This window comes from Haliotis asinina, chromosome 13 (assembly GCF_037392515.1).
Source record: "Haliotis asinina isolate JCU_RB_2024 chromosome 13, JCU_Hal_asi_v2, whole genome shotgun sequence".
NCBI lineage: Eukaryota > Metazoa > Mollusca > Gastropoda > Lepetellida > Haliotidae > Haliotis > Haliotis asinina.
This window is the reverse complement of record NC_090292.1, coordinates 46,777,361-46,799,716: the sequence shown is the minus strand read 5'-3', so window position 1 is coordinate 46,799,716 and position 22,356 is coordinate 46,777,361. Positions and strand designations below refer to the sequence as shown.

The 22,356-nt window shown below is 39.5% G+C and overlaps 1 protein-coding gene across 1 annotated transcript; it reads left to right on the top strand.

The window, feature by feature from the left end:
* Window positions 1-280: 280 nt before the first annotated feature.
* Window positions 281-6,400, top strand: LOC137259597 (perlucin-like; the record flags this gene model as incomplete). The annotated part of the gene is made up of 4 exons (XM_067797214.1): window positions 281-299; window positions 1,660-1,739; window positions 3,881-3,974; window positions 6,171-6,400. Coding segments are annotated over 4 exons (423 nt in total), but the record flags the coding sequence as incomplete, so codon positions are not given.
* Between the last annotated feature and the right edge of the window lie 15,956 nt (window positions 6,401-22,356).

Below are 22,356 nucleotides of genomic sequence, written 5' to 3'. Positions count from 1 at the left end.
TGTTGTGTGGGTCTTCTCACCGCAGTGAGCACACACAACAGACAATGTGCAGGAATTTACACCGTGACCATACTTTTGACACTTGAAACATCTGAGTGGATTAGGAATAAACGTTTCCACTTTGATGTGACAGTAGCCGGCCTTTATTGATTTTGGAGCCGTTGGAGTGGAAAATGAAAATAAATAGGTGTTGGTTTGTTGGATCTGGTTGTTTCTTCGGGTTGTGAAACGTTTCACAAATAACACACCTTGGTCCTTCATCTCTGCAGCAATGTCAATTTCCAGCATATCCGCAAATAGTCTATCACGGTCTCTCACAATACCCTTACTAGTGTTAAGAGTACGGTGAGGAGAGACTGACACTGGAATGCCTACAAATGATTTTGTTGAAAGGAGATTGGTTGCCTGTTGCCTCCTATTACACTCAACAAGCAAAGAACCTGTTCGTAAACGTCTAACGTTTCTAACATCACCTGCAATGCCCTGTATGCCTTTTGATACCGCAAAAGGGTTCAGCTTTAACGGAGTGTTGTCAGTGGTCTCAATTACAATAAACCGTGGCCAGTAGTCAATGGATGTGGACAGTCCTTGGTCTTCAACATCAGGATCAGTAGTATCAAGAGGACGTTTTGTTTTTTTGAGGGGAGTTTCGTAAGCCATGGTAAGTTTATATTGTTTCATCATCCGAGCTCCCCACCCGCCACGGAGTATCACAAGGACAATGCTAAAAGCAGGCGGGTTTCCTGCCTGCAGCACCAAGGATACCCGGATGGTATACTCAAGCAGAATAACACAAAAGTATTTATTCCACTTGATTGGCCCATGAGCCACTGCCTTCTGGACATAGGACTCTAGGCAAGTTACGAAATTTGAATTGTACAATCGAAATACAAATGAATCATCATGAAGCCAAGACAAAAAATTACATATTTTCTCAAATTTGTGAACAACATTTACATGTACAGGGCTTAGCATGACCAGCCGATTGGTTGAACCGGGCCCATTCAACCACCCGTCTAGGTGAAGTCAGGGCCAAAGTGGTGTGTTGAGCAATAGGAGCAATAGTCCTGCTCCCATGCTCTCAACCACCAGGATCCCTTCCTCCACCGACACAGGGCCGCAACCCACGGCAAACGGGTTGGTGGACCAAATATCCCCCCGGGTCCACTACGGGGGTGTTGGCGAGCTCTTGGCGTTACCCAGCACCCACCACGAGGAGGTGGCTCGCCACGGGTGCCTGAGAGAGAGAGAGAGAGAGAGAGAGAGAGAGAGAAAAACGTGTCTATGTATTTAACACATATCCACTGTATCAGTGTGAGTACACGTACAACGGCATACACACATACACCATCAAATATACCATTACAAATTCCTACAGTAATGTACGTGCATACGCATCCACTGGAATGGCAGCTTGTACTCGCATGGCTATTTGACCATTAAGTTGTGGCCAGATTCCATTCATACTTGACATTTTGTCGTTATCAAATATACCATTACAAATACCTACAGTAATGCACGTGTACAAGCCACCACAGGAATGTCAGCGTGTACTCGCATAGCTATTTGACCATTAGTTTGTGGCCAGCTTCCTGTTACACTGGTGTACTACCTCCCTCCCAAGTGATTCCATTCATAAGTGACATTTTTTGTTCTCAGGATGCCCGCCAGGATTTCAGCAACACCGAAGGTCCTGCTACTGGTTCTCCACCATCACAGGTTCGTTTGCGGAGGCAGCTGTAAGTGTATCAGTCCATTCTTCTCTTGGATCTTGAAAACTGTATCCCACTGGGCTTAACATTATCAAACCAGCTAATAAAACAACTGGTATCACACAAATATTCTGGCCACCCGTGAGTGAGTGAGTTTAGAATTGTAAAAATACATTCTTTTTCGAGTTTACAAAATTCAACTTTTCATATTTATACAAAAATAGATGTATGCATCTGGCTCTAAAGTGTCAGTCCACCTGAAGTAATTGGTTTGGTAAAATGCCAGCAGACAAATTCTTGGCAATGCACTGGATTGTCACGTGAAACGTGGATGGTCCTAAATACTTCATCTACTGCTGACTTTCTTTTGATATCTTTGGAAACACATACCCCAAACAATTAAACCTACATATTCTTCTTCACGTACATTGTCACAACAGCTTTCTGATACGTAAACAGGATATAGTGCTGAAGAAAAGTAAGACAAATTCATAATAATACACTAAACAATTCACATGGATAATTTGTACTGAACTTTGAGAACTGGTGTACTGCTTCAAAAACAGTCTTTAAGTGTATGGGAATTACATTTAAAATCCCATTAAAATTTCATATCAGTTTGTTACCATGTAAGTGATGAGTGATTTACATTTTATCGTTGCATCGGCAATAATGCATCAATATCGTGATGAGAACAACTAATGCATGAAGCGTGCATTACCTGCGTTTACTTGGTTAAAACGTGCATACTTGCGGCGCGTTGTCATTACGTATACATGCAACAGAGGTCAAACCATCAGAAAAACAAAAGGCTTCTCCTGTTTGAAAGTACGCTGAGTGATTATTTTATCTTGCAGACAAAAGTTTGGCATAATTGTCAAGGCCTAATATATAATAGAACGAAAGACAACTTGTAGGTTTTCGACCTAAAATGGAACTATTTATACGATGGATAGTGACTAGGTTTGGTTTTACTCCACTTTTAGCAATATTCGAGCAATATACGCTGACAGACAGCAGCGTATTCTTCCCTCCTTTAACAATGTACTCGAAGGAATTTAGACCTTGAAAACATCTACCCAACTGGACTTCAAACGATCAAACCACAAGAAGTAATTATTACCATACAATGTAGGTTGAAATTTCCTGACCATCTGTGAAGGTTAGATTTGTCTGAAATATGTCTTTTCCGGACCAAGCATATTTCATTCTTTCACAATTATGGGACGAACAGATCCGGGTTAGAACTGGTCTTCAGGAAACGAAGTTGTAAACGGGACCTCGTTATCATAGTTGCGGACCTGAATGACTCGTGTCATTTTGTTACGGTTAAGAATTTACCGTGACAAACTATTTAAACAAATCCCCTTGCAAACCAGCAAACCAGAACAAAGACAAGTTGTTCACGTTCAAATTATATATTGTTTTGTAACGAGAGCAAGATATACAGAGTCACAAGTCAAAATGATAATGCAATTTTCAGGTACATTTCAAAAGAGACAAAATCTAAGTCAGTGGGTCACAAAAATACAATATATCAAACTCACCAAAGTCTTGATGTGAGAGGGAACAGCTGTGACAAAATGTAAACACAGCGATGGTGCGACAGCAGTTATTGTAGATTCAGGCCTTGACAAGAGTCAACACGGCAACCAACCTATTTATATGTTTATACAGTCAATTCCCGAAAGTTCGGGCACAAACGACTATCGTCAGCACTGTAGAATGGTCTCAAAACAGTATCCCGGAAGTGAAACATCGAAAACTAGGAAGAGATAAATTCCGGAATGCCAGAATGCTAAAAGTGTTGACCAGATACTAAAACGATAATATTTACTATTCAAAACACTAAACATTGTTTAGTAATAATTATTACCGAATTAATAACATAGATACACAGGAAATACACACTCGTAACAATTTAATCTTAAATCGATGCTCAAACTGGACCCGTATACTCATATACGGACCGACAACAGGAATATCACGGTTCTTACAGAATCATATGTTTTCTGTCACTGTTAAAAATATGTGCAAGCATCACCACCCTAGACTTGAACAAATTTAGTGTTTCATATTTATGTAATATCAAGATGCATTGATGGTAACTGTCGGTAAGGAAGGGACTTCCTCATCTTTCTGTTTGAATAATGGAGTGTACCTTTCAGTCCTACTGTCGGTACTTGGAGAGCCACCTGGCGACGGTAGAAAACAGAGATGAAGACTCGTTCATCAAAGGATATGCTATTCGACATAGGAGAGGTGAGATTCTTATGGGACATTTTGCTTTTCATGAGATTTGACTTTTACTTCTAATATATACCGTTACGGTTAGGAGTTTCCCTTGACAAACGGTGTAAGAAATCCCCTGTGAGCCAACAAAACAGAACAAAAACAAGTCTAAAACATTCAAATATTGTATTATTAAGCAAAGAGAGCAAGTTATGCAAAGTCACAAGTCAATTTCACAACACCGATTTCAAATATAATACAAATGAGACAATATCTAAGGCAATGGGTCACAAAATATACAGCAAACTCACCAGTCCTGTAAGTCTTGATTTACACAGAGAATCAGTTACTGAACAAAGTTTGATGATATATCACTCAGGCTATGGCGAAAGGGATTGATGTTGGCGTCACACAGTTCTAAGTAATCCAGATCGTAATTCCGTGATCAAGTGTGGTGTGTGTGTGTGTGTGTCGACACCACAACAAGCCCTTATATATATTCAATGCCTCTAGAAAGTTCATGCACACACTACAACTTCGCCAACATCACCGTCAGCTGAGAACTTTCTCGTACCGGAAAGTAAACAAACAGACAGCTAAGGGCAGATAACTCCAAAGTACTGCCTAAGAGGCGTGCCCCTTAAATAATTCTCTGTTGGAAATGTGACCCATAATAACTAACACTAAAACCTTAAATATTGTGACCCAATTACAACTACCGCAAACTAATCAATAACAAATCAAATCAAGGAAGATACACTCTCGTAACAATACTTAAATGTTTATGTTATTATCAGCATGAATCGCCCAAATAATGTGATTAACCCAAGCTGCCTGTTTGGCACTAGAAGGTACCTATTTGCTGCTCAGTGAACAGAAGCACCTTTGAACAAACGAGACCACATGTGTTTTGTTGTGGGGCAGAACAGAAGTCCTAGAAACTCTCAGGAGTCAAGTGTTCAGGGGTCAGCCATCCAAGGACTCTCCGAGCACAACGTTCCTTAACTTCACCTAACTGTGACCTGAGTTCCACGCACACGACCACATGCCACCATGAGACTCCACTTTATTCCAGTTTTGCTGCAATGTTGTCATCCTGAATTATCTAGGCAGTACACTCTTTTTATGAACAGTACCAAAACTATGCCCAACATGTCCTTTCTCTACTTTACCATTAGAAACATTGGGAAGCAGATCATACCACTAATCTTATTGACGTGATCAACGTTTCTATACTTTCACTGACTACTGTCCTGGATATTGTAGATGTCTCAGGATTTCCATGTGTAGCACTGTGTTATAGTGTCAGATGATCATGTATTTTCTCTGGGTGGCATTTTAGAAGCTGACATGCACAAAACGAAGAAACTTTATGGATAACAACTTCTTTTTTAAGAGAGTGCGACGTTTCAATACAGATCCCTGCTTGACAAAGGTACAAGAATCTATACCAAAATTTTGAACTCTAGCAATAACGAAGTTCTTATCCATAAAGTTTGTCAATTTTGATCATATATTGAACGTAATTACTGTGTGTAAATGATTGGTGATGCACACATATTTCCAAGGATAAAACGTGTTAAATATTACCTTCTTCAGTATAAGCCACTCGATTGTAGTCGCGTTGTCGCGTACTTGGGACGATGCTACGGACAAACGGCATGTTTTGATTTATTCAACATATTTCAGGAAATCTATGTGGAGTGCACCATACGTATAATGGTACACTAGACATAATGCCTTTTATTTGCCTAAACGGCTTTTCTTACCTTATCATAACCTGGTTATAATGCCAAAGTGGATATAGTTCCATTTGCTAAATGCAACAAATGTCATTTCCTTTGTTATTATGTCAAGTACACTGGTTGCATGTAGCATACACACCTCAATTGGTTAATTGCCACCACTCAACTTAATTGACCAAACTCATTAAATCTTTAGGTAGTCATATACACCACCAGTTTGCCAGGCACAGACACGCGGCAAAATATTTCGTTCCACTTACAAGAATAAGTGAAGTACATTCTCCAGACAATTGAATTACCCAGTCATTTCAAGGCTCATTACAGAAACTTCAGCTTAACCACCTTGTTGATTGCATAGAAGGACCTCTGCCACCACCTGGTCATAATGCCACCCTGAATTTAGAGCCATTTTTTTTCTCCTGGACAAACGGTGGCATTATGACCAGGGTATGCTGTTCTGAATTCCTTCAACTGTTTGCAGCTCCCAATTACTGGCTTGGTGGTACCGATCTGACCGTAGAGGGGAAATGGCTGTGGGAAGGACAACGTCGCATGAACTATGCACACTGGCCAAGGCAACCTGATAACTCCAAAGGCCAGGAACACTGTCTGGAGTTAAGGAGGGTGTCGGGAACGTATGACTGGAATGATATCAAATGTGACACTCCATCACATTTTATTTGTGAAAGGAAACCAGAAGGTTGCATGTAACATTGCAACACTAGGTGAACTAAAGTTATCATAATTAAATATAAGATATAAGTTATCAGGTTTCTGAGGTTGTTTGTTCTTTTTATTTTTCTTGCTCTGTTCTTATTTAGGAACCTCTGTATTTTAACGATATTTGATGAATGAATATGCTTTTACTGCCCAATTTGCTTTTTCCGATAATAGTAAATGAATTAGGTTGTTACTTTAAAGCCACTTTGAACTATATTCCAGCAATATAACGGCAGGGAACAGCATAAATTGTACCCATGTAAGGAATCGAACCCGGTGTCGTGTTATTCTGGTGCATGATTGTGCACAGTAGGCTTGATGCACGAGCAAGCGAGCAGCCGACGTGAGTTCTTTATCTCCAGAGGTGCACACCATATTCCTATGCCACACATGCTAACGCTTTCGGCTTTCAATGACATTTACCGGTCTTAAATCAACAGATAAAGGACCGCAAAAATGAAAACAGAATGCCTTTATTTCCTAACTGGGGCCCCTTTTGGGATAGAGGTCCTTTTATAAAAGGGTTGTGCAGTTCAGAGTAGAATCGCTGATACCACAAGGCGTTGAACATGGGACCTCTTCATCAGGTGTTCGTATGCTGGCAAAACAAAAGACAAATGTACAATACTTTATAATCTATATTGTGTTCATAATGTAGCATGGAAAGAAGTGTAAATTCAACTGGTCTGTGAAAGGGATTGTAGGTGCCCTTTGTACTTTCCCTTTTCCAAACAATACAAACAAAGCAGTATTTGAATATGTAACCAACTCACTTTCATAAACCCATGTGATACTCGTGGAGAGACACCTCCTCATGATGGGTGCTGGGTAATGCTAAGAGCTCACCAACCCCCAGTTGTGGACCCCGGGGCATATTTGATGCACCAACCCGTTTGCCGTGGGTTGCGGCCCTGTGTCGGTGGAAGAGGGATCCTGGTAGTTGAGGGTATAGGAGCAGGACGAGTGTTCCTATTACTCAACACACTATTTTGGCCCTGACTTCACCAAGACGGGTGGTTGAGTGGGCCCGGTTCAACCAATTGGCTGGTTGTGCCATGTCCTCTGCTTAGAATTATTTTCCACCTATGATGTATTAGGGGTGAGTGAGTTAATATTTAACGTTACATCGGCTGTATCTCAGCCATATCGTGACGGGAACAGTTAACACTGGAATTGGATATATGTGCATTATAATAAAACTCTGTCGGCAAAAGAGAGTAAAACAACTGAATTATCACAATTAGCATTAAAACTAGTGTAGAAAGTTAAAACTACTATCATTATATGGACAACATAGCATAAAACAGGCTATAGATCGCCAGCAACTGAAGGAATAACACAAATACTACGCTTAAAAATCCGGATATCGACGTGTACGTCAATTTAAGAAAACACCTCAGACACTTCCACAACTGACCATCGCATTGCTGGAAGAATTCTGCAAGAACGACTTCATCGAAGTATCCTATCTGTGCTGAGGGTGTGGAGCTGTAATTGCTACCAATGGTGGCCATAAAAGTCGCGAGAATGTAAGAGAGATGTGAATGTCTTGAAACGAGAATGTAAGGAATGTGAATATCTTGAAACGAGAATGTGAGGAATGTGAATGTCTTGAAACGAGAATGTGAGGAATGTGAATGTCTTGAAACGAGAATGTGAGGAATGTGAATGTCTTGAAACGAGAATGTGAGGAGGGATGTGGATGTGTTGTGGCGAAAATGTAAGAGGGATGTGAACGTCTAGCTTCGAGGGATGTGTCGATTTAATTGACGACTGATTTGACATATATGTTGGCATATATGTCTTATGTAACAAATGCGGAAGACATGTGTTTGTCATTTTACATAAGCGCACAGTCTAGTGTCGAGCTCTTGCGGCATGAGTGTAGGTACATGTGAATGCGGTTACTGAATGACAGGGTGAAAGGGAGTAACGCAAGTTCTGAGCCATGTAAGTGTTCAGTGTATGTATAGGCATGTCGGGATTAACCTGTGTGTTGGGAAGATGCTTTGTCATAAAGGTGTTCCCTAGTTATCAACTGACGTGTCAGTGCCTAAGATGATGGCAAAGCATTGAGGTGCACAATATACAGTGTTTTCTTTAGAGTGAGTGAGTGAGTGAGTTAATATTTAACGTCACATCGGCAATGTCTCAGCCATATCGTGACGAGAACATTTAATTCTGAAATGAAATATATGTATAGTATAAGACCCTGCCAACGAAGGACAGTAAAACAACTAGAATATCACAGTTTGAATTAAAACTAGTGTGGAAAGTTAAAACTAATATCACTATTCGGACAATACAATATAAAATCAGGCTATAGATTGCCAACAACCGAAGGTAGATCACCATACTAGGGACCATGGGGACTTACAGTGCCTTTGCTACCTGCATGGACCCTAGTTGGATTTACATCATCCCCTCAGCTGTTAGCAATTTAGACAAATCTAGCCAAAAGTTAAAAATACACAAATACTACGATTAAGAACAATGGAACGTTTAAATTGACTGTGAATGCTTTTGGACTTACGTACCCTCTCAGGAGGACAATAATTTTACAATACTTCAACCCCCTTTGAGGGTACAGCCACCAACAATTCAAGTTACTAATCCAAACTTCCAATAATTAAAATACATCTATTTACACGAAAGGTTTTCAAAATTCAACCAAAAAATCTATTTCTTTTAAAAAACCAATAATTAAATGAGACCCAACACTGGTAAAAAGATCCTTCATTGTTTTAACTGTATAATACTTATCCCTTGTGATGGAGAATTCAACACAGTCAAGCAGGATATGCTTGACTGTGACTCTCTCATCACAAGGGATACAAAACGGAGGATCCTCACCTTTCAATAGGTATGCATGAGTATATCGTGTGTGGCCAATACGACATCGTCTTAAAATAACCTCTTCAAATCTGGACTGACAGCCCAAGTAGGTGTAACCAATATACGGTTTTATTTCATGTAATTTATTTATACCTACTTGGGTGTCCCACTTCTTCTGCATCAGATCACGGATGTAAGTTCTAATGCTAGCTTTGTAATCAGTGTAAGGAATAAGAAGTGGTGTCACAGATTTGTTAAGAGCTGCCTTGGCAGCAAGATCAGCCATTGCGTTACCGGAAATACCCACGTGGCTGGGTAACCAACAGAAGACGATGTCGTATTGGCCAGTAGCAAGATTATTATACAATTCAATAATGTCAATTAAAAGTGGATGTTTACATGATAAATTTTTAATCGCCTGGAGACAAGAAAGAGAGTCTGAATAGATTATATATTGTTTACGTTTCGGGTGTCTTTGAATATATTTAAGGGCTGTTAATATGGCGTTAGCTTCAGCTGTAAAAATAGAACTACTATCTGGTAATCTAGAAGATATTGTTCTGGATCCAATGACAGTGGCACAAGCCACAGCGCCACCATCCTTGGATCCATCTGTAAATAAGGATTTATAATTGCTATATTTATGTTTTAATTGATTATATTCTTGCTTATATTGTAATTCATTAGTCTCTGATTTTTTAAATGTGGTCAATGTTAGGTCTACTTGAGGCCTGACCAACTGCCAGGGAGGAGAAGAAAGAAGACGGGAGGGAGCTATCTTTTCCAGCTGAATCCCAGCAGCAGAAAGAAAGGGTTTAATTCTATGTCCCAGAGGCGGGACAAGAGAAGACTTTTTGTTGTATAAATCCTCATAAAGGGGATTGAAAACACAGTTATATGCAGGGTTAGAATGATTAGAGTGTAATTTAGTAATGTATTGTAAAGCTAACTTTATACGTCGCTGCTCAAGAGAAGGTTCATCAGCCTCAACATAGAGACTGTCAATAGGTGAAGTTCTAAAAGATCCAAGACAAAGCCTCAGACCTTGATGATGGACAGGATCAAGAAGTTTAAGATTGCTTTTGCAGGCTCCCCCGTAAACGATTGAGCCATAATCAAGTTTAGAACGAACTATTGATCGATAGAGATGGAGAAGGGTAGCTTGATCCCCTCCCCATTTTGAATTTGAAACAACTTTCAACAAGTCAAGTGCTTTCAGGCATTTAGTTTTAAGTGATTTAATATGTGGTAAAAAAGTTAAATGTGAATCAAAGATTAGACCCAAGAATTTGGCTTCCTTCACAACTTTAATCGGCGTCCCATCTAGAGACAGTTCAGGGTCTTTATGTGGTTTGTATTTTCGACAAAAATGTATGCAGTTAGTTTTCGATTTAGAAAATTTAAAGCCGTTTTCAAGACACCATTTATTAATCCTGTTTAAACACAACTGCAATTGCCGTTCAATGGTATGCATATTTTTACCACGACAAGAAATATTAAAATCATCCACAAATAACGATCCATCAATTGAATCGTTTAAAACTTTTGATAAACTGTTGATCTTGATGCTAAAAAGAGTGACTGACAAAATACTGCCTTGTGGAACACCCTGATCCTGATTGTAATGATCAGACAGGGTAGAGCCCACGCGGACCTGGAATTGTCTGTTATTTAAAAACTTGGCAATAAATTAAGGCAAACGACCTCGCAACCCGAAGTCATGTAAATCTCGTAAAATGCCATATTTCCAAGTAGTGTCATATGCTTTTTCAAGATCAAAAAAGATAGACACAGCGTGTTGTTTGTTAATCAGGGCGTTTTTTACAAATGATTCCAAACGCACTAAGTGATCGACAGTACTTCTATTTTTACGGAAACCACACTGTATATCTGTTATAAGGTTATTGGTTTCCAAGTACCAAACAAGTCGATTATTTATCATGCGTTCCATGGTCTTGCAAACACAGCTTGTTAATGAAATCGGACGATAATTGGATGGATCCGTATGATCACGTCCAGGTTTAGGTATTGGTACTACTATGGCGTCACGCCATGACGGAGGAAAGTTACCCGATGTCCAAATATCATCAAAAATATTTAGGAGAGTTTCTAGGCAGGATTCTGGTAAGTGCTTCAGGAGTTGATAATGTATGTTATCAGCTCCAGTAGCAGTGTCATGAGCCTGATCAAGAGCAGTATGGAGTTCATGAATAGAAAACGTTTCATTATAATCTTCCCCATTATCCGAATTGAAATTAATAGTTTTCTTTTCTTCTTGTTTTTGATATTGCTGGAATTTTGGTACATAATTAGAAGAGGAAGAGTGTTTAGCAAGGGTTTCACCCAGTTTATTAGCAATATCTGATTTATCAGTAAGCAATTGATCTCCATGTTTAAGATGATGGACAGTAGATTTAGTACCTTTACCTTTAATTTTCTGGACCATGTTCCATACCTTGGACATGGGTGTCCGAGAATTTATTTTGGACACATAATTTTGCCAAGTTTGGCGTTTGTTCTGTTTAAAAGTACGCCGTGCTTTAGCATTTAAAATTTTAAATTTATTTAAATTATGTACCATAGGATGGCGACGGAAATAATGTTCTGCTTTTTTCCTTGCCTTCCTAGCTTGTTTGCACTCATCGTTGAACCATGGTTTTCTTATGTGTGGAACTGTAGAGGACTTTGGTATACACTCATCAGCTATGAAATTCAGTTCATCAGAAAAAGATTTGATAGCATCAGGAACGTCAATAAAACGTTCGGGTTTAAGTTTTTCAGCACACAGTGTTTCATATAAAGCCCAGTTAGCCTTTTTAAAATTCCGCCTTGATGATGGAGGAACATCGGATGGAGTTACAGCTTTTAATATAGTAGGAAAATGGTCACTTCCACAGAGGTCATCGTGGACTGACCATTCGAATTCATTAAGTAGTACTGAATTTGTCAATGACAAGTCAAGAGCAGAATAGGTCCCTGTACCAGGGTGTAAATATGTGTTGGAACCATCATTATAAATACATAAATCATTGTCAGAACAAAAGTCCTCCAAGAATTTACCTTTAGTGTTTGTAGTTACACTACCCCAGAGTGGGTTGTGCCCATTTAAATCTCCCATTATAATACAGGGCTTCGGGAGCTGATCATATAGAGCTTGAATATCAGTTCTGGCAAACGTCGAAGACGGAGAAATATAAAGAGAGCATAGCGTAAACGCTACATGTAACGTAATTCTCACTGCAACAGCCTGCATATTAGTATTAAGTGAAACAGGGCTTTGAATAACGTTTTGTTTGACTAGAATGGATGATCCGCCAGTGGCCCGATCACCCGGAGGTGCAAAACAATGATATGCATTAAACTGACGAAAATTAAATGTATCTGTTTGTTTTAAATATGTCTCTTGGAGACATATCGCTGAAGGTATAAAATCTTGGACTAATAGCTGTAGTTCATGTAAATTAGTCCTCAATCCTCTGCAGTTCCACTGTACAATATTATTGGTATAAACTATCTTTTGGGGGGATTTATTGGGGATCTACCCCGCACTCTTTTGGAGGGCGACAAGCTATGTGCCCTAGAATGGACGTTTTCAGAAACGTCCATATCTTCAAGAGACCCATATTTATTGTACAATTGAATTTTATTTTGTGACCCCTTAGGAGCTCTGCTACTGTGTTGTTTTAAAGCATCAGGCTTTGGCTTTGGTTTACTTTTCACCGTTTGCTGACTATCAGATGTTGATTGAGACCTTGAATGTGACTGAGATGATGATGATTTGTGATCAGAAGACGGCTTTGAGGTACTAGGGAGTGGTTCCTCAGTCTGTGATGATATAGCAGGGTACAAAAGCTGTGGAGAATCGCAGTTGACCCAAGTCAAAGTAGTTTGGCAGCCTGTGGATGATTTTGTTATTTTGGAGCGTAACTCCAATGTTGTTTTTGCCACCGCAGCATAATAACTTTCTGGAAGATCAGTTCTTTTTACTATATTTTTGGCCTCAGAAAAAGAGATATTTTGAGTGAATTTGATTTTATTTATTTCCATTTGTTCTTTCCAAACAGGACATTGTTTAGAAAATGAGGAATGGTCGCCTGAGCAGTTGGTGCATTTTTTGAAGTCACTAGTACAATCTTCTGTTGTGTGTGTCTTCTCACCACAGTGGGCACACACAACGGACAATGTACAAGTACTTACACCATGGCCGTACTTCTGACATTTAAAACATCTCAGTGGGTTCGGAATGTACACGTCAACCTTGATGTTGCAGTAACCAGCCTTCAATGATTTTGGAGCTGTCGGAGATGAAAAGGAGAACAGATACGTATTGGTTGGAACACTTTCATTGTTCTTACGGACTGAAAAGCGTTTGACGTCGAGCACACCTTGATCTTTCATTTCAGTCATGATGTCAAGTTCTGTCATGTCAGAAAACAACCGATCACGGTCTCTGATGATCCCTTTGCTCGTGTTTAACGTCTTATGAGCAGATACAGTAACCGGAATTCCAACAAACGATTCTATGCTCATCAAATTGACTGACTGCTGCCGTTTCCCACACTCAACCTGCAGTGCACCTGAACGTAACCGTTTAATGCTCTTAACTTCCCCGGCAATACCTTGAATACCTTTGGCAACTGCGAACGGGTTCAATTTTAGAGGCGTTTTATCAGCAGATTCAATAACAAGAAAGCGTGGCCAAAACTCAATTGATCTGGACGGTCGAAGGTCATTATCATCAACATCATTTTCAAGAGGACGTTTGGTTTTTTTTGTGGGGATTTCATAAGCCATATTTAGTGTTGAGATTTCATCATCCGAGCTCCCCACCCACCACGGAGTATCACAAGGACAATGCTAAAAACAAGCGGATCTCCAGCTTGCAGCACCAAGGATACCCGGATGATATACTCCAGCAGAAAAATTAAAAGATTAATAGTTCCACCAGATTGGCCCATGAGCCACCGCCTTCTGGCATAGGACTCTAGGCAAATTTCAGAACAACATATGTCAAAATCAAAAATTTTTTAGATAATATAGCCAAGTCCAAAGTTATAACAATTCTAAAGTGTGCATTGAAAAATATAACAATACTCCATGCACAGGGCTTGGCATGACCAGCCGATTGGTCGAACCGGGCCCATTCGACCACCCGTCTAGGCGAAGTCAGGGCCAAAGTGGTGTATTGAGCAACAGGAGCACGATTGCAGGCCCCTATTGCCCTCAACCACCAGGATCCCCTCCTCCGCCGACACAGGGCCGCAACCCACGGCAAACGGGTTGGTGGACCAAATATCCCCCCGGGTCCACTACGGGGGTGTTGGCGAGCTCTTGGCGTTACCCAGCACCCACCACGAGGAGGTGGCTCGCCACGGGTGCCTTTCTTTAGAGAAGTCCCTAGTATGTTGATTTACCTTCAGTTGCTGGCAATATATAGCCTGTTGTATATTGCGTTGTCATTTACAGTTTCAACAGCTTAGTTTTAATTGGTTAAAATTATAATTATTATTTTTTGTAATCTATTTGTTTTTGTGTCCTTTGCACACAGGTATAATATATAACTTTAGTTTTATTCATCTATAAATTTACAACTTTTTTAGTCACCATATGGCTGAATGCCGATGTGATTTAGGTATTAACGCACTCACTCTCGGGAGATACGTGAACTGGTCTGTGCATACCTCGTTACTGGCGCCATTGCTAAAACTGTAGACCTTTGTGTGAACAAGCTGGTATCAGCAATATTTGAGACAGATTCATAATTAGCGATTGCCTTCAAAACTCTGAAGGCGGTAAAAATGAGAATTCTGAGATTAAATGTGGCTTCTGAAAAATGTTATTTGCGACCACGGTAACAATCACCCCCACATATCTAACATACAGCTTTCTAACAGTGTCAGCAAAATTCTGGATGTCATCAAACATCTTGTGACCGCTGCAAATGTCTGTACAAATAACTTCTACGGTTCCAACACAGCAAACCTTTATTCTGTTCATAATTCTGTGTACACTGTGTCCCTGTTGTTGCCGTTTGAAAAACCGTATGGCAACGCTGCTTTCTGCCTGACACTGTCACTTGCGCCAGCCTCCCAAAACTGCATAGCACCGCATGCCCATCCACCAAGTTATCTCCCTCTTTTAGTCATGTGACTTACCACAGATCACATGATCCCAATGGAACTATAAATAGGCCATTTGACCGCAACATTCCGGCCCCTTAATTGTTACAATTAACAATTACAATAACATACTCTGCATCAAACATGTGGAACATATTCATTTGTAAATAAACTGATACCTTCAAACTGAACATAGCTTTATAACTGCCTTAATAGCTCTGAGAATGTGAATTGCTCCAATATACACTCATACACACGCTATGACTGCATAATAAACCTAAAATACCCATTGGTTCAATTATACAAAATGTACATTTCTCTTCACTTCTGTACAGCTCAACTGTAGAACTGAAAACTGATACTGTTAACAGTCACTTTCAAGCAGTAAACACAGCTTTGTAATTGGTCTGTTCAAGACACCTGACTTCGTTCTGACTTCAACACTGCGCACAAACCCTTTGTGATCAGGATAAACTTTCTCAATCCTTGCCATAAGCCATGAATTTCTGGGTGCTGTTTCATCTACAATGAGAACTACATCTCCCACATGAACAGTGCGACGTAACTTCAACCACTTTTGTCGCACATGTAGCGACGTGAGACACTCTCGAGACCACCTCTTCCAAAAGAGATCTGCTAAATATTGGACTTGTCTCCATCGACGACGTGGGTAGGCATCACTCTCAGAAAATATACCAGGAGGCAGGTTTGGCTTGCCTTTTAACAATAGCAGGTGATTTGGTGTCAAGGCATCTAAATCACTTGGATCATCTGAAACTCTTGAAATTGGCCGACTGTTAACTATGGCCTCTACTTCACACAGCACTGTGTGTAATCCCTCATCATCTACAGGCTGATTCTTGAGAACTGAAAAAAGTATCTTCCGGACCCTACGTATTTGTCGTTCCCAAACACCACCATGGTGTGATCCAGTAGGGGGACTGAATATCCATTCCACATTTCTCTGTATCATACTTTTTTTAATGGTAGATTGATTCCATTGCCTTATTGCCTCCCGAAGTTCTCTCTCTGTGCCTTTCAGATTGGTACCATTATCTGACCTGATTTGTTGAATCTGACCCCTTCTCGCCACAAATCGTCTCAAGGCGTTTACACATGAACTGGTATCAAGTGAGTGCGCAACCTCAATATGAACTGCACGTGTGGTCAAACAAGTGAAAATTACTCCATATCTTTTGACCAGGGCACGCCCACGCTTAACTTCAAAGGGACCAAAATAATCCGCTCCTACAAATGTAAATGGAGGATCATTTGGGGTAACACGATCTCTGGGAAGGTCAGCCATCTTTTGTTCTAGAACACTAGCATGGTGTCTCCTACATGTAACACATCTGTGAATCACTCTCTTGATTAAAGAGGTAGCTCCAAGAATCCAGTACTTACTGAGTAACTTGTACAGAACATGAGTGAGTGAGTGAGTGAGTTAATATTTAACGTCACATCAGCAATATCTCAGCCATATCGTGACGAGAACATTTAATACTAAAATGAAATATATGTCTATCATAAAACCTGTCAGCGAAGGACAGTAAAACAACTAGGATATCACAGAGTAGAATATAAAACTAGTAACTATACCTAAAACAATTTATCTATACAGGACAATACAATGTAAAAATGGGCTATAGATTGCTAACAACTGAAGGTAGATCACCATACTAGGGACCATGGGGACTTACAGTACCTTGGCTACCTGCACGGACCCTAGCTGGATTTACATCATCCCCTCAGGAGTCAGCAATTCTGGAAATCTAGCCATTCAGTAAAAAGACATTTATTCTACGATTAAAAACATTGAAAGTTTGAATTTACTTTGAATGTTTGTGGACTTACGTACCCTCTCAGGAGGACAATAGTTTTACAATACTTCAACCCCCTTTGAGGGTACAGCCACCAACAAGCACAGTTACCAATTTAAACTTCCGATAATAAAAATTATCTATTTACAATTCATTTAATAAATCTAATTCTTTTAAAAATCCAATAATTAAATGAGAACTGATATTAGTAAAAAGGTCCTTCATACTACGTGATTTAAAATAGGTATCCCTTGTGATGGAATACTCCACGCAGTCAAGCAACACATGCTTGACCGTGATTCTTTCATCACAAGGGATACAAAACGGAGGATCCTCACCTTTCAAAAGGTATTTATGCGTATATCTGGTGTGACCAATACGACATCGTCGCATAACGACCTCTTCAAATCTGGACTGACAGCTCAAGTAGGTGTAACCAATATACGGTTTTATTTCATGTAATTTATTTATACCTACTTGGGTGTCCCACTTCTTTTGCATCAGATCACGTATATAAGTTCTAATATTCGCTTTGTAATCTGAGTATGGAAGAAGAAGTGGTGTCACAGGTTTGTTGAGTGCTGCCTTGGCAACAAAATCGGCCATTGTGTTCCCTGAAATGCCTACATGGCTGGGTAACCAACAGAAGACGATGTCGTATTGGCCAGTAGCAAGATCATTATATAATTCAATAATTTCAATTAAAACTGGATGTTTACAAGAAAGATTTTTAATCGCCTGAAGGCAAGAAAGAGAGTCGGAATAGATTATATATTGTTTATGTTTATGGCGTCTTTGAATATATTTAAGAGCTGTTAATATGGCGTTAGCCTCAGCGGTAAAAATAGAACTGTTGTCTGGTAATCTAGAAGATATTGTTCTGGATCCAATGACAGTGGCACAAGCTACTGCGCCACCGTCCTTGGACCCATCTGTAAATAAGGATTTATAACTGCTATATTTATGTTTCAATTGATTATATTCTTGTTTATACTGTAATTCATTAGTTTCCGATTTTTTAAATGCGGTCAATGTTAGGTCCACTTGGGGCCTAACCAACTGCCAAGGAGGAGAAGAAAGAAGACGGGAAGGAGCTATATTTTCCAGCTCAATGCCGGCAGCAGCAAGAAATGGTTTAATTCTTAAACCAAGAGGCGGTACAAGCGAAGATTTTTTATTGTATAAGTCCTCACACAGAAGACTGAAAACACAGTTATATGCAGGGTTTGACTCACTGGAATATAATTTTGTTACATACTGTAAAGCTAATTTGATACGTCGCTGCTCAAGAGATGGCTCATCGGCCTCAACGTACATGCTGTCAACAGGTGAAGTTCGAAAGGAGCCAAGACAAAGTCTTAGACCTTGATGGTGAACAGAATCTAAAAGTTTCAGGTTGCTTTTACAGGCTCCACCATATACAATGGAGCCATAATCAAGTTTTGACCGGATCAGTGATCGATAAAGTTGCAGGAGGGTAGTTTGGTCCCCTCCCCATTTAGAATTTGAAACGACTTTCAACAAGTCAAGTGCCTTCAGGCATTTAGTTTTGAGGGATTTGATATGTGGTAGGAACGTTAAATGCGAGTCAAAAATTAATCCCAAGAACTTGGCCTCCTTTACAACTTTGATGGGAGTGCCATCTAGAGATAGTTCAGGGTCCTTATGTGGCTTATATGTTCTGCAAAAATGTATACAATTAGTTTTGGACTTCGAAAATTTGAAGCCGTTTTCAAGACACCATTTATTTATTTTGTTTAAACACAACTGCAGTTGCCGTTCAATAGTATGCATATTTTTACCTCGGCAAGAAATATTAAAATCATCCACGAAAAGCGATCCATCAATTGAATCGTTTAAAACTTTTGACAAACTGTTGATCTTGATGCTAAAAAGAGTGACAGATAAAATACTGCCTCGTGGAACACCCTGATCCTGATTGTAATGATCAGACAGGGTAGAACCCACACGGACCTGGAATTGTCTGTCATTTAAAAAGTTGGCAATAAATTGAGGCAAACGACCTCGCAAACCAAAGTCATGTAAATCCCTCAAAATACCATGTTTCCAGGTTGTGTCATATGCTTTTTCAAGATCAAAAAAGATAGACACAGCATGTTGTTTATTAATTAGTGCGTTTTTAACAAATGACTCCAGTCGCACTAAGTGATCGACAGTACTTCTGTTTTTACGGAAACCACACTGTATATCTGTGATAAGGTTGTTAGTTTCCAAGTACCAAACAAGTCGATTATTTATCATGCGTTCCATGGTCTTGCAAACACAGCTAGTTAGTGAGTTGAGTTGAGTTCATAGTTAACGTCACATCGGCAATATTCCAGCCATATCGTGACGAGAACATGTTTGATATTGAAATGAAATGTGCATATACTATAAAAACCTGTCGTCAAAGGACAGTAAAATAACTAGAATATCACAGTTATCATTTAAAACTAGTGTAGAAAGTTAAAACTAATATCACTATTTGGACAATACAACATAAAATACGGGCTATATATCACCAACCACTGAAGGTAGATCACCACACTAGGGACCATGGGGACTTACTGTACCTTTGCTTCCTGCATGGACCCTAGCTGGATTTACATCATCCCTTCGGTTGTTAGCAATTTAGGAAATCTAGCCATATATTAAAAAGACACATATTCTACGATTAAAAATATGAACAGTTTGAATTGACTTTGAATGTTTGTGGGCTTACGTACCCTCTCAGGAGGACAATAAGTTTACAGTACTTTAACCCCCCTCGAGGATACAGCCACTAACAAGCACAGTTACGAATTTAAACTTCCAGTACTAAAATATTTATCTATTTACAAGTCATTTAACAAATCTAATTCTTTTAAAAACTGAATGATTAAATGAGGACTTATATTATTAAAAAGATCCTTCATTGTTCGTGATTTGAAATAGGTATCCCTTGTGATGGAATATTCGACACAGTCAAGCAAAACATGCTTGACCGTGATTATTTCATCACAAGGGATGCAGAACGGAGGATCCTCACCTTTCAATAGGTATTCATGAGTATATCTCGTGTGGCCAATACGACATCGCCGCATGATGACCTCTTCAAATCTGGACTGACAACCCAAGTAGGTATACCCAACAGAAGGTTTTATTGCATGTAATTTATTTATGCCCACTTGGGTGTCCCACTTCGTCTGCATCAGATCACGGATATACGATCTAATGGTAGCCTTATAATCAGTGTATGGAATAAGAAGTGGTGTCACAGATTTGTTTAGTGCTGCCTTAGCAGTAAGGTCAGCCAATGTGTTCCCAGAAATGCCCACGTGGCTGGGTAACCAACAGAAGACGATGTCGTATTGGCCAGTAGCAAGATCATTATACAATTCAATTATTTCAGTTAAAAGTGGATGTTTACAAGAAATATTTTTAATAGCCTGAAGGCAAGAAAGAGAGTCTGAATAGATTATACAGTGTTTATGTTTAGGGTGTCTTTGAAGATATTTAAGAGCCGTTAGTATGGCATTAGCTTCAGCTGTAAAAATAGAACTGTTGTCTGGTAATCTAGAAGATATTGTTCTGGATCCAATGACAGTGGCACAAGCCACTGCGCCACCGTCCTTGGACCCATCTGTAAATAAGGATTTATAATTGATATATTTATGTTTTAATTGATTATATTCTTGTTTATATTGTAATTCATTCGTTTCTGATTTTCTAAACGAAGTTAATGTTAGGTCGACCTGTGGCCTAACTATCTGCCAAGGAGGAGAAGAAAGAAGACGGGAGGGAGCTATGTTTTCCAGCTCAATGCCGGCAGAGGAAACAAAGGGTTTAATTCTATGTCCTAGAGGAGGGACAAGCGAAGATTTCTTGTTGTATAAATCCCCATAAAGGGGATTGAAAACACAGTTATAGGCAGGATTAGATTCATCAGAGTATAACTTAGTAATGTACTGTAAAGCTAACTTTATACGCCGCTGCTCAAGAGATGGCTCATCAGCCTCAACGTGGAGACTGTCAATAGGTGAAGTTCTGAAGGACCCAAGACAAAGTCTTAGGCCTTGGTGGTGGACAGAATCAAGAAGTTTAAGGTTGCTTTTGCAGGCTCCACCATATACGATGGAGCCATAATCAAGTTTTGAACGGACGAGTGATCGATATAGGTGTAAGAGGGTTGCTTGATCCCCTCCCCACTTTGAGTTGGAAACAACTTTCAACAAGTCAAGAGCCTTCAGGCATTTAGTTTTAAGGAACTTAATATGAGGCAGAAATGTTAAATGGGAGTCAAAGATTAGGCCCAAGAACTTGGCCTCCTTAACAACTCTGATGGGAGTGCCATCTAAAGATAATTCTGGGTCCTTATGTGGCTTATATTTTCTGCAAAAATGTATACAATTAGTTTTGGATTTAGAAAACTTAAAGCCGTTTTCAAGACACCATTTATTTATTTTGTTTAAACACAACTGCAGTTGCCGCTCAATGGTATGCATATTTTTACCACGGCAAGAAATATTAAAATCATCCACAAATAACGATCCATCAATTGAATCGTTTAAAACTTTAGATAAACTGTTTATCTTTATACTAAAAAGTGTGACAGACAAAATACTGCCTTGTGGAACACCCTGATCCTGATTGTAAGGATCAGACAGGGTAGAACCCACACGGACTTGAAATTGTCTGTTATTTAAAAAGTTGGCTATGAATTCAGGCAAACGACCTCGCAAACCGAAATCATGTAAATCTCTCAGAATGCCATATTTCCATGTTGTGTCATATGCTTTTTCAAGATCAAAAAATATAGACACAGCGTGTTGTTTATTAATCAGGGCGTTTTTTACAAATGATTCCAAACGCACTAAGTGATCGACAGTACTTCTATTTTTACGGAAACCACACTGTATATCTGTTATAAGGTTATTGGTTTCCAAGTACCAAACAAGTCGATTATTTATCATGCGTTCCATGGTCTTGCAAACACAGCTAGTTAGTGAAATAGGTCGATAATTGGACGGATCCGTATGATCACGTCCAGGTTTAGGTATTGGTACTACTATGGCGTCACGCCATGAAGAAGGAAAGTTACCCGATGTCCAAATATCATCAAAAATATTGAGAAGCGTTTCTAGGCAGGATTCTGGTAAGTGCTTCAGGAGTTGATAATGTATGTTATCAGCTC